General features: G+C 51.7%; 1 protein-coding gene across 1 annotated transcript in view; it reads right to left on the minus strand.

The window, feature by feature from the left end:
• Nucleotides 1–3,800: 3,800 nt before the first annotated feature.
• The window catches only part of LOC124036609 (metal transporter CNNM4-like), an 85,263-nt gene continuing 76,115 nt past the window's right edge, over nt 3,801–12,948 (minus strand). Inside the window, exons 6-7 of the mRNA XM_046351409.1 lie at nt 5,234–5,418; nt 3,801–4,419 (exon numbers count right to left, since the gene is read on the minus strand). Coding sequence (XP_046207365.1) covers nt 4,165–4,419; nt 5,234–5,418 — 440 coding nt within the window. The 3' untranslated portion in view covers nt 3,801–4,164. The remainder of the gene's footprint in view (nt 4,420–5,233; nt 5,419–12,948) is intronic.

The raw sequence follows: 12,948 nt of genomic DNA on the forward strand, positions 1-12,948 counted from the left end.
AGAGGGGGTACAGTGGGGATAGCTGACTCTGCTAGAAGAGGGGTACAGTGGGGATAGCTGACTCTGCTAGAAGAGGGGGTACAGTGGGGATAGCTGACTCTGCTAGAAGAGGGGGTACAGTGGCGGATAGATGACTCTGCTAGAAGAGGGGGTACAGTGGCGGATAGATGACTCTGCTAGAAGAGGGGGTACGGTGGGGATAGCTGATCATGCTAGAAGAGGGGTACAGTGGGGATAGCTGACGATGCTGGAAGAGGGGGTACAGTGGGGATAGCTGACGATGCTAGAAGAGGGGGTACAGTGGGGATAGCTGACTCTGCTAGAAGAGGGGGTACAGTGGGGATAGCTGATCATGCTAGAAGAGGGGGTACAGTGGGGATAGCTGACGATGCTGGAAGAGGGGTACAGTGGGGATAGCTGACTCTGCTAGAAGAGGGGTACAGTGGGGATAGCTGACTCTGCTAGAAGAGGGGGTACAGTGGGGATAGCTGACGATGCTGGAAGAGGGGTACAGTGGGGATAGCTGACTCTGCTAGAAGAGGGGGTACAGTGGGGATAGCTGACTCTGCTAGAAGAGGGGGTACAGGGGGAATAGATGACCCTGCTGGAAGAGGGGGTACAGTGGGAAATAGCTGACCATGCTAGAAGAGGGGGTACAGTGGTGATAGCTGACGATGCTGGAAGAGGGGGTACAGTGGGGATAGCTGACGATGCTGGAAGAGGGGTACAGTGGGGATAGCTGACTCTGCTAGAAGAGGGGGTACGGTGGGGATAGCTGACTCTGCTGGAAGAGGGGGTACAGTGGGGATAGCTGACTCTGCTGGAAGAGGGGGTACAGTGGGGATAGCTGACTCTGCTGGAAGAGGGGAAGTACGGTGGGGATAGCTGATCATGCTAGAAGAGGGGGTACAGTGGGGATAGCTGACGATGCTGGAAGAGGGGGTACAGTGGGGATAGCTGACTCTGCTAGAAGAGGGGTACAGTGGGGATAGCTGACCATGCTGGAAGAGGGGGTACAGTGGGGATAGCTGACTCTGCTAGAAGAGAAGGTACAGTGGGGGTACAGTGGGGATAGCTGAACATGCTAGAAGAGGGGGTACAGTTGGGATAGCTGACCATACTGGAAGAGGGGGTACAGTGGGGATAGCTGACCATACTGGAAGAGGGGGTACAGTGGGGATAGCTGACGATGCTGGAAGAGGGGGTACAGTGGGGATAGCTGACTCTGCTAGAAGAGGGGTACGGTGGGGATAGCTGATCATGCTAGAAGAGGGGGTTTCAGTGGGGATAGCTGACGATGCTGGAAGAGGGGGTATAGTGGGGATAGCTGACTCTGCTGGAAGAGGGGTACAGTGGGGATAGCTGACTCTGCTAGAAGAGGGGGTACAGTGGGGATAGCTGACTCTGCTGGAAGAGGGGGTACAGTGGCGGATAGATGACTCTGCTAGAAGAGGGGTACAGTGGGGATAGCTGACTCTGCTAGAAGAGGGGGTACAGTGGGGATAGCTGAATCTGCTAGAAGAGGGGGTACAGTGGGGATAGCTGACTCTGCTGGAAGAGGGGGTACAGTGGCGGATAGATGACTCTGCTAGAAGAGGGGTACAGTGGGGATAGCTGACTCTGCTGGAAGAGGGGGTACAGTGGCGGATAGATGACTCTGCTAGAAGAGGGGGTACAGTGGGGATAGCTGACCATGCTAGAAGAGGGGGTACAGTGGGGATAGCTGACCATGCTGGAAGAGGGGTACAGTGGGGGATAGCTGACCATGCTAGAAGAGGGGGTACAGTGGCGGATAGCTGACTCTGCTAGAAGAGGGGGTACGGTGGGGATAGCTGATCATGCTAGAAGAGGGGGTACAGTGGGGATAGCTGACGATGCTGGAAGAGGGGGTACAGTGGGGATAGCTGACTCTGCTAGAAGAGGGGGTACAGTGGGGATAGCTGACTCTGCTAGAAGAGGGGGTACAGTGGGGATAGCTGACCATGCTGGAAGAGGGGTGGGGATACAGTGGGGATAGCTGACTCTGCTAGAAGAGGGGGTACAGTGGGGATAGCTGACTCTGCTAGAAGAGGGGGTACAGTGGGGATAGCTGACTCTGCTAGAAGAGGGGTACAGTGGGGATAGCTGACTCTGCTAGAAGAGGGGGTACAGTGGCGGATAGATGACTCTGCTAGAAGAGGGGGTACAGTGGCGGATAGATGACTCTGCTAGAAGAGGGGGGTACGGTGGGGATAGCTGATCATGCTAGAAGAGGGGGTACAGTGGGGATAGCTGACGATGCTGGAAGAGGGGGTACAGTGGGGATAGCTGACGATGCTAGAAGAGGGGGTACAGTGGGGATAGCTGACTCTGCTAGAAGAGGGGGTACAGTGGGGATAGCTGATCATGCTAGAAGAGGGGGTACAGTGGGGATAGCTGACTCTGCTGGAAGAGGGGGTACAGTGGGGATAGCTGACTCTGCTAGAAGAGGGGTACAGTGGGGATAGCTGACTCTGCTAGAAGAGGGGGTACAGTGGGGATAGCTGACGATGCTGGAAGAGGGGGTACAGTGGGGATAGCTGACTCTGCTAGAAGAGGGGGTACAGTGGGGATAGCTGACTCTGCTAGAAGAGGGGGTACAGGGGGAATAGATGACCCTGCTGGAAGAGGGGGTACAGTGGGAAATAGCTGACCATGCTAGAAGAGGGGTACAGTGGTGATAGCTGACGATGCTGGAAGAGGGGGTACAGTGGGGATAGCTGACGATGCTGGAAGAGGGGGTACAGTGGGGATAGCTGACTCTGCTAGAAGAGGGGGTACGGTGGGGATAGCTGACGATGCTGGAAGAGGGGGTACAGTGGGGATAGCTGACTCTGCTGGAAGAGGGGGTACAGTGGGGATAGCTGACTCTGCTGGAAGAGGGGGTACGGTGGGGATAGCTGATCATGCTAGAAGAGGGGGTACAGTGGGGATAGCTGACGATGCTGGAAGAGGGGGTACAGTGGGGATAGCTGACTCTGCTAGAAGAGGGGGTACAGTGGGGATAGCTGACCATGCTGGAAGAGGGGGTACAGTGGGGATAGCTGACTCTGCTAGAAGAGAAGGTACAGTGGGGGTACAGTGGGGATAGCTGAACATGCTAGAAGAGGGGTACAGTTGGGATAGCTGACCATACTGGAAGAGGGGGTACAGTGGGGATAGCTGACCATACTGGAAGAGGGGGTACAGTGGGGATAGCTGACGATGCTGGAAGAGGGGGTACACAGTGGGGATAGCTGACTCTGCTAGAAGAGGGGTACGGTGGGGATAGCTGATCATGCTAGAAGAGGGGTTTCAGTGGGGATAGCTGACGATGCTGGAAGAGGGGGGGATATAGTGGGGATAGCTGACTCTGCTGGAAGAGGGGGGGGTACAGTGGGGATAGCTGACTCTGCTAGAAGAGGGGGTACAGTGGGGATAGCTGACCATGCTAGAAGAGGGGGTACAGTGGGGAATAGATGACCATGCTGGAAGAGGGGTACAGTGGGGAATAGATGACCATGCTGGAAGAGGGGGTACAGTGGGGAATAGCTGACCATGCTAGAAGAGGGGTACAGTGGGGATAGCTGACCATGCTAGAAGAGGGGGTACAGTGGGGAATAGATGACCATGCTGGAAGAGGGGTACAGTGGGGGATAGCTGACCATGCTAGAAGAGGGGGTACAGTGGGGAATAGATGACCATGCAGGAAGAGGGGGGTACAGTGGGGAATAGCTGACCATGCTGGAAGAGGGGGTACAGTGGGAATAGATGACCATGCTGGAAGAGGGGGTACAGTGGGGATAGCTGACCATGCTAGAAGAGGGGGTACAGTGGGGATAGCTGACCATGCTGGAAGAGGGGGTACAGTGGGGATAGCTGACACTGTACACACTACCAGCCACAGGGTTGACTTTTAAAATGGGGGGAGAGAGTCGTTCCTCAAGACAGTTTGGCATAATGTCTGTGTGTGTGTGTGTGTGTGTGTGTGTGTGTGTGTGTGTGTGTGTGTGTGTGTGTGTGTGTGTGTGTGTGTGTGTGTGTGTGTGTGTGTGTGTGTGTGTGTGTGTGTGTGTGTGTGTGTTAGCGCGCGCTCACACACAGTCTCCTCAGTCCCTGGTAGTGTGTGTAAACGCACATATATAAGTGTGTGTACTAGTGTGTGTGTCATATGCTGTTCTCTGATGGGTTGTGGTGGTGGTTGTGAGGCAGAGAGTTCTGCTCGTTGAGGAGAGAGGTGGTCTCGTCAGCCAGGAGGGGGCTTTTCTCCGGAGTGGGGTTGTCGTCAGCTAGGAAGAAGACGTTGGCGGTGCCCACAGGGGGCGGGGTACCCTCCAGACGGGGGTGGCCGCAATCAGGTGACTGGGGGGAGGAATCCAGACGAGACGCCATCAGACCGTTCTGGTACTGGGCACGTGTGATCTGAGAGAGAGGGAAGAGGGATACGGTGAGGGATAGAGAGAAAGAGATAAAAAGAGAGAAGGAGAACGAGAAAGAGGGAGAGAGGGGGAGGGAAGAGAGGGAGAGAAAGAGAGGGAGGGAAAGAGAGAGGGAGAGAAAGAAAGAGGGAGAGAAAGAAAGAGGGAGAGGGGGAGGGAGGAGGAGAGCGAGGTAAAAATATAGGGGAGAGCGAGGGAGAGAGGGGAGAGCGAGGGAGAGAGGGGGGAGCGAGGGAGAGAGGGGGGAGCGAGGGGAGAGGAGGGAGAGCGAGAGAGGAGGGAGGGGAGAGCGAGGGAGGAGGGAGGGGAGAGCGAGGAGAGAGGGAGGGAGCGAGAGGAGAGAGGGGAGAGCGAGGGAGAGAGGGGAGAGCGAGGGAGAGAGGGGAGAGCGAGGGAGAGAGGGGAGAGCGAGGGAGAGAGGGGAGAGCGAGGGAGAGAGGGGAGAGCGAGGGAGAGAGGGGAGAGCGAGGGAGAGAGGGAGGAGCGAGGGAGAGGGGAGAGAGGGAGAGAGAGGGAGAGAGGGGAGAGCGAGGGAGTAGTGAGGGCCTACACACACAGAGCGAGGGGAGGGGAGAGCAGGAGAGAGGGGAGAGCGAGGAGAGAGGGGAGAGCGAGGGAGAGAGGGGAGAGCGAGGGAGAGAGGGGAGAGCGAGGGAGAGAGGGGGAGAGAGAAGAGGGAGAGTATCAAGGTGTTGTAATGTAGTGATAGGACAAAAGCCTACACACACAGTCTGTCTCCTCAACAAATCATTAAAGCTCAGTGCAGGAGGTATCAATGTATGGTCGGGTATCCTCACCTTGACGAACTGCAGGTCTGAGAGAGCTCGTACGTAAAAGTCGGGTGTGTATGACGGTGAGGGGACAGTGAACTGAGTGTTGAGCTGGCTGTTACTGCCGCCGACAGACACAGACTCCGTCCGATCTGCAGCGCTGAGAGACGATGTCCTGTTCAAACCACTGATGTGTGATGGGGAGCGGAACTCTGAAACACACACAGGCTCGTAGCGTTAGAGTGAGCAACAAGAAGAACTCTGAAACACACACAGGCTCGTAGCGTTAGAGTGAGCAACAAGAAGAACTCTGAAACACACACAGGCTCGTAGCGTTAGAGTGAGCAACAAGAAGAACTCTGAAACACACACAGGCTCGTAGCGTTAGAGTGAGCAACAAGAAGAACTCTGAAACACACACAGGCTCGTAGCGTTAGAGTGAGCAACAAGAAGAACTCTGAAACACACACAGGCTCGTAGCGTTAGAGTGAGCAACAAGAAGAACTCTGAAACACACACAGGCTCGTAGCGTTAGAGTGAGCAACAAGAAGAACTCTGAAACACACACAGGCTCGTAGCGTTAGAGTGAGCAACAAGAAGAACTCTGAAACACACACAGGCTCGTAGCGTTAGAGTGAGCAACAAGAAGAACTCTGAAACACACACAGGCTCGTAGCGTTAGAGTGAGCAACAAGAAGAACTCTGAAACACACACAGGCTCGTAGCGTTAGAGTGAGAAAATAATCACACGTGCAGATGCACACAAACAAAAAGGTATGGCAAAAAATGTAAACACACTAACACAGGTAAAACTGTTGATGAAATGGAAGGCTAACTGTGAATAATGGAAGAACCAGGCAAAGCTGCCTTCTAGAGGCCAGTTCATTCAGCACCGGACATGTCAATGGGACGGACAGAGAGAGACAAGAGACATGGTCTGGAGAAGGAACTAGTCAGAGCTAACACACAACCAAACTCACACATATCCATCCATGTTAGAGAGAGGCCTGTTAGTAGAGAGAGGCCTGTTAGTAGAGAGAGGCCTGTTAGTAGAGAGAGGCCTGTTAGTAGAGAGAGGCCTGTTAGTAGAGAGAGGCCTGTTAGTAGAGAGAGGCCTGTTAGTAGAGAGAGGCCTGTTAGTAGAGAGAGGCCTGTTAGTAGAGAGAGGCCTGTTAGTAGAGAGAGGCCTGTTAGTAGAGAGAGGCCTGTTAGTAGAGAGAGGCCTGTTAGTAGAGAGAGGCCTGTTAGTAGAGAGAGGCCTGTTAGTAGAGAGAGGCCTGTTAGTAGAGAGAGGCCTGTTAGTAGAGAGAGGCCTGTTAGTAGAGAGGCCTGTTAGTAGAGAGAGGCCTGTTAGTAGAGAGAGACCTGTTAGTAGAGAGAGGCCTGTTAGTAGAGAGAGGCCTGTTAGTAGATGTTAGTAGAGAGAGGCCTGTTAGAGAGAGTACAGACCTGAGAGACAGACCTGTTAGAGAAACAGACCTGTTAGAGAGACAGACAGACCTGTTAGAGAGACAGACAGACCTGTTAGAGAGACAGACAGACCTGTTAGAGAGACAGACAGACCTGTTAGAGAGACAGAGAGACCTGTCAGAGAGAGAGAGAGAGAGACCTGTCAGAGAGAGAGAGACCTGTCAGAGAGAGAGAGACCTGTCAGAGAGAGAGAGACCTGTCAGAGAGAGAGAGACCTGTCAGAGAGCGAGAGACCTGTCAGAGAGCGAGAGACCTGTCAGAGAGAGAGAGAGACCTGTCAGAGAGAGAGAGAGACCTGTCAGAGAGAGAGACCTGTCAGAGAGAGCGAGAGACCTGTCAGAGAGAGCGAGAGACCTGTCAGAGAGAGAGAGAGACCTGTCAGAGAGAGAGAGAGACCTGTCAGAGAGAGAGAGAGACCTGTCAGAGAGAGAGAGAGACCTGTCAGAGAGAGAGAGACCTGTCAGAGAGAGAGAGACCTGTCAGAGAGAGAGAGAGACCTGTCAGAGAGAGCGAGAGACCTGTCAGAGAGAGCGAGAGACCTGTCAGAGAGAGCGAGAGACCTGTCAGAGAGAGCGAGAGACCTGTCAGAGAGAGCGAGAGACCTGTCAGAGAGAGCGAGAGACCTGTCAGAGAGAGCGAGAGACCTGTCAGAGAGAGCGAGAGACCTGTCAGAGAGAGCGAGAGACCTGTCAGAGAGAGCGAGAGACCTGTCAGAGAGAGCGAGAGACCTGTCAGAGAGAGCGAGAGACCTGTCAGAGAGAGCGAGAGACCTGTCAGAGAGAGCGAGAGACCTGTCAGAGAGAGAGAGAGACCTGTCAGAGAGAGAGAGAGACCTGTCAGAGAGAGAGAGAGACACCTGTCAGAGAGAGAGAGACCTGTCAGAGAGAGAGAGACACCTGTCAGAGAGAGAGACACCTGTCAGAGAGAGAGAGAGACACCTGTCAGAGAGAGAGAGAGAGACCTGTCAGAGAGAGAGAGAGACCTGTCAGAGAGAGAGAGAGAGACCTGTCAGAGAGAGAGAGAGAGACCGGTCAGAGAGAGCGAGAGAGACCTGTCAGAGAGAGCGAGAGAGACCTGTCAGAGAGAGCGAGAGAGACCTGTCAGAGAGAGCGAGAGAGACCTGTCAGAGAGAGAGAGAGACCTGTCAGAGAGAGAGAGAGACCTGTCAGAGAGAGAGAGAGAGACCTGTCAGAGAGAGAGAGAGAGACCTGTCAGAGAGAGAGAGAGAGACCTGTCAGAGAGAGAGAGAGAGACTGTCAGAGAGAGAGACCTGTCAGAGAGAGAGACCTGTCAGAGAGAGAGACCTGTCAGAGAGAGAGACCTGTCAGAGAGAGAGACCTGTCAGAGAGAGAGACCTGTCAGAGAGAGAGACCTGTCAGAGAGAGAGACCTGTCAGAGAGAGAGACCTGTCAGAGAGAGAGACCTGTCAGAGAGAGCGAGAGAGACCTGTCAGAGAGAGCGAGAGAGACCTGTCAGAGAGAGCGAGAGAGACCTGTCAGAGAGAGCGAGAGAGACCTGTCAGAGAGAGCGAGAGAGACCTGTCAGAGAGAGCGAGAGAGACCTGTCAGAGAGAGCGAGAGAGACCTGTCAGAGAGAGCGAGAGACCTGTCAGAGAGAGCGAGAGACCTGTCAGAGAGAGAGAGACCTGTCAGAGAGAGAGAGACCTGTCAGAGAGAGAGAGACCTGTTAGCGAGAGACAGACCTGTTAGCGAGAGACAGGCCTGTTAGCGAGAGACAGGCCTGTTAGCGAGAGACAGACCTGTTAGCGAGAGACAGACCTGTTAGCGAGAGACAGACCTGTTAGCGAGAGAGAGACCTGTTAGCGAGAGACAGACCTGTTAGCGAGAGAGAGACCTGTTAGCGAGAGACAGACCTGTTAGCGAGAGACAGACCTGTTAGCGAGAGACAGACCTGTTAGCGAGAGACAGACCTGTTAGCGAGAGACAGACCTGTTAGCGAGAGACAGACCTGTTAGAGAGAGAGAGACCTGTCAGAGAGAGAGAGACCTGTCAGAGAGACAGACCTGTTAGCGAGAGACAGACCTGTTAGCGAGAGACAGACCTGTTAGCGAGAGACAGACCTGTTAGAGACAGAATATTTAATACCAGTTTCTACACACCTCAAAAATGTGAAATCTGTTAATTTCACACTGCTCACAATATTTGGCACACATTGAATAACATGATGCCATGTCAGTGCCTCACTAAAATGTATCCACGTGGATTTCTTAAAAACCTTACAGACGTCCCACAGCTGGACCTGACCTTCAGAGCTGGCAAATACACACCAACCAGTCTGAAGAAGTGTGTGTGTGTGTGTGTGTGTGTGTGTGTGTGTGTGTGTGTGTGTGTGTGTGTGTGTGTGTGTGTGTGTGTGTGTGTGTGTGTGTGTGTGTGTGTGTGTGTGTGTGTGTGTGTGTGTGTGTGTGTGTGTGTGTGTGTGTGTGTGTGTGTGTGTGTGTGTGTGTGTGTGTGTGTGTGTGTGTGTGGAAGATGAGGTGCATGGCGTGGCGTGAACACATAGTAATGCAGTGTCCAATAGCTGAAGATCCACTTGTCGACCACTCAGTCAATAACAAGGTAGAGAAGACACCCAGCTTCCAGTTTCTGCAACATAAACCCTGGCCTGTGATGCCAGGTAGAGAAGACACCCAGCTTCCAGTTTCTGCAACATAAACCCTGGCCTGTGATGCCAGGTAGAGAAGACACCCAGCTTCCAGTTTCTGCAACATAAACCCTGGCCTGTGATGCCAGGTAGAGAAGACACCCAGCTTCCAGTTTCTGCAACATAAACCCTGGCCTGTGATGCCAGGTAGAGAAGACACCCAGCTTCCAGTTTCTGCGACATAAACCCTGGCCTGTGATGCCAGGTAGAGAAGACACCCAGCTTCCAGTTTCTGCGACATAAACCCTGGCCTGTGATGCCAGGTAGAGAAGACACCCAGCTTCCAGTTTCTGCGACATAAATCCTGGCCTGTTTCTGCGACATAAACCCTGGCCTGTGATGCCAGGTAGAGAAGACACCCAGCTTCTAGTTTCTGCAACATAAACCCTGGCCTGTGATGCCAGGTAGAGAAGACACCCAGCTTCCAGTTTCTGCGACATAAACCCTGGCCTGTGATGCCAGGTAGAGAAGACACCCAGCTTCCAGTTTCTGCGACATAAACTCTGGCCTGTGATGCCAGGTAGAGAAGGGGCAGTGCCAGTCTTAGCCCAGTTGCCAACCCCAAAGCCTTAAAAAGGTAGGTAACCACTAATAACATCAAACTGCCCGCCACTGCCCTCTGCAGGCAGGAAGACACATTACCTGGTATTATCAAGAGGGTGTCGGTTGTCCTTTGGTACAACACACACTCCACCAAAGCTAGTGAGAGTCAGCAGGTAGCTTGAGATTTGTTGATTTAAATTGCAGATGAAGGCTAGAAACAGAAGTCATTTAGGACATTTCCTCGCATCGTTAGTGTTTGTTAGCGTTTTTGATTGGTGAAGGGTTGTGTGTGACTGATGCTGATGATTCTGTAGACTACTCACTAGTCACTACCATTTTATATTAAACAACTACATAAAGTAGAATAAAGTAGTGGGTGTTACAGTTAAATGTTTCCCCAGTGCCCAGACATGCCGGAGGTTACCTGGCAACCTGGAGAACAGAGAGAACCGCTTTAGAGAGAGGTGACGAGGACGAGATGACACCACTGAGAGAGACAGATGAAGGAGAGGAAATACAGAAATGAGAGAAACAGATGGAGGGAGGAGATGAAAGACAAAGAAGAGAGATGGAGGCAGGAGATGAAAGACAAAGAAGAGAGATGAAAGACAAAGAAGAGAGATGAAAGACAAAGTAGAGAGATGGAGGTAGGAGATGAAAGACAAAGAAGAGAGATGGAGGCAGGAGATGAAAGACAAAGAAGAGAGATGGAGGTAGGAGATGAAAGAGAAAGAAGAGAGATGGAGGTAGGAGATGAAAGACAAAGAAGAGAGATGGAGGCAGGAGATGAAAGACAAAGAAGAGAGATGGAGGTAGGAGATGAAAGACAAAGAAGAGAGATGGAGGTAGGAGATGAAAGAGAAAGAAGAGAGATGGAGGCAGGAGATGAAAGACAAAGAAGAGAGATGGAGGCAGGAGATGAAAGACAAAGAAGAGAGATGGAGGTAGGAGATGAAAGACAAAGAAGAGAGATGGAGGTAGGAGATGAAAGACAAAGAAGAGAGATGGAGGTAGGAGATGAAAGACAAAGAAGAGAGATGGAGGCAGGAGATGAAAGACAAAGAAGAGAGATGGAGGCAGGAGATGAAAGACAAAGAAGAGAGATGGAGGCAGGAGATGAAAGACAAAGTAGAGAGATGGAGGTAGGAGATGAAAGACAAAGAAGAGAGATGGAGGTAGGAGATGAAAGACAAAGAAGAGAGATGGAGGCAGGAGATGAAAGACAAAGTAGAGAGATGGAGGTAGGAGATGAAAGACAAAGAAGAGAGATGGAGGTAGGAGATGAAAGACAAAGAAGAGAGATGGAGGCAGGAGATGAAAGACAAAGAAGAGAGATGGAGGTAGGAGATGAAAGACAAAGAAGAGAGATGGAGGCAGGAGATGAAAGACAAAGAAGAGAGATGGAGGTAGGAGATGAAAGAGAAAGAAGAGAGATGGAGGCAGGACATGAAAGACAGAAAGGAGTGAAAGATGGAGGGAGAAGAGGATAGAGAAGACAGAGGAAGGTAAAGAAGAATAGAGGAAGGAGAGGCAGAAGGGGACAGAGAGAGGTGAGACAGAGAGAGGTGAGACAGAGAGAGGTGAGACAGAGAGAGGTGAGACAGAGAGAGGTGAGACAGAGAGAGGTGAGACAGAGAGAGGTGAGACAGAGAGAGACAGACAGAGACAGACAGACAGACAGACAGACAGACAGACAGACAGACAGACAGACAGACAGACAGACAGACAGACAGACAGACAGACAGACAGACAGACAGACAGACAGACAGACAGACAGACAGACAGACAGACAGACAGACAGACAGACAGACAGACAGACAGACACAAACAGAGAGAAAGAGAGAGACACAGAGAGACACAGAGAGACAGACAGAGGACATGAGTAAGGTTACAAATTCTAGAAAATGTCAATAAAATCCCTGGTTTTCCAGAAATCCTGGTTGGAGGATTCGGTATTTCCTGCTAATTCCCTCCTGAATCCGGGAAACCTCCAAACGGGATTTGGGATCTTCACTATAGTCTGGATTACTATACTGATGTCCCCCAGCGACTGGTTCGTACGTAAAACGTCCTCCATTCAGGCTGCAAAGGATTCAATTTCCTCCCGAACTAGGAACGCTAGTCCCAAACGTCTCACATATACAGCAGTCTGTACCTCTAGCTGAACGCGGGGTGCAAAAATCAGGAAGTGGCCTTCCTAGGCATTAGCCACTCTAGTATTGTGGTGGAAAACTGTGCTTCATAAGGAAAGTACGCATATTTTCACTGTTTCTTTCTCGCCTTCACAACATTAAATCTAGTTAAGGAGGAAATCGAAGCTGTTGCAGCCTGAATGGAGGACGGTTTATGTACGAAACGGCCGCCGGGGGACACAAGTGTATTACCAGCTGGCCACATCAAGCCCAGACGATAGTAGAGATCCATAAAGCCCACTAACGACAGCACAGGCTGGTGTGGTTTTGAGTAAACAAGGTGGAAAATATACACGTTAAAGTACTTAGATAAACCATTGTTTGACAGACACTGACAGGTCGCATGCAATGTTCACATTTGACAGTCAAAGAGAGAATCTCTGTTCGATTTGAGCTGTAGATGAGTGATACATTATTCTCAGATAAAAAACAAACAGGTAACAGAGAAAATGAAAAAGGAGAGAAGTATAAAACAGAGACACGTGAGTGAGAGACAAAATAATCTGTAAGGAGGAGAGAGAGAGAGAGAGAGAGAGAGAGACAGAGAGAGACAGAGAGAGACAGAGAGAGACAGAGAGAGACAGAGAGAGACAGAGAGAGACAGACAGACAGAGAGAGACAGAGAGAGACAGAGACAGAGAGAGACAGAGAGAGACAGAGAGAGAGAGAGAGAGACAGAGACAGAGAGAGAGAGAGAGAGAGAGAGAGAGAGAGAGAGAGAGAGAGAGAGAGAGAGAGAGAGAGAGAGAGAGAGAGAGAGAGAGAGGTAAAGAGAGAGAGAGAGGTAAAGAGAGGTAGAGAGGTAAAGAGAGGTAGAGAGGTAAAGAGAGAGAGAGAGGTAAAGAGAGAGAGAGGTAAAGAGAGAGAGAGAGG

The sequence above is a fragment of the Oncorhynchus gorbuscha genome, linkage group LG05 (assembly GCF_021184085.1).
Source record: "Oncorhynchus gorbuscha isolate QuinsamMale2020 ecotype Even-year linkage group LG05, OgorEven_v1.0, whole genome shotgun sequence".
Classification (NCBI taxonomy): domain Eukaryota; kingdom Metazoa; phylum Chordata; class Actinopteri; order Salmoniformes; family Salmonidae; genus Oncorhynchus; species Oncorhynchus gorbuscha.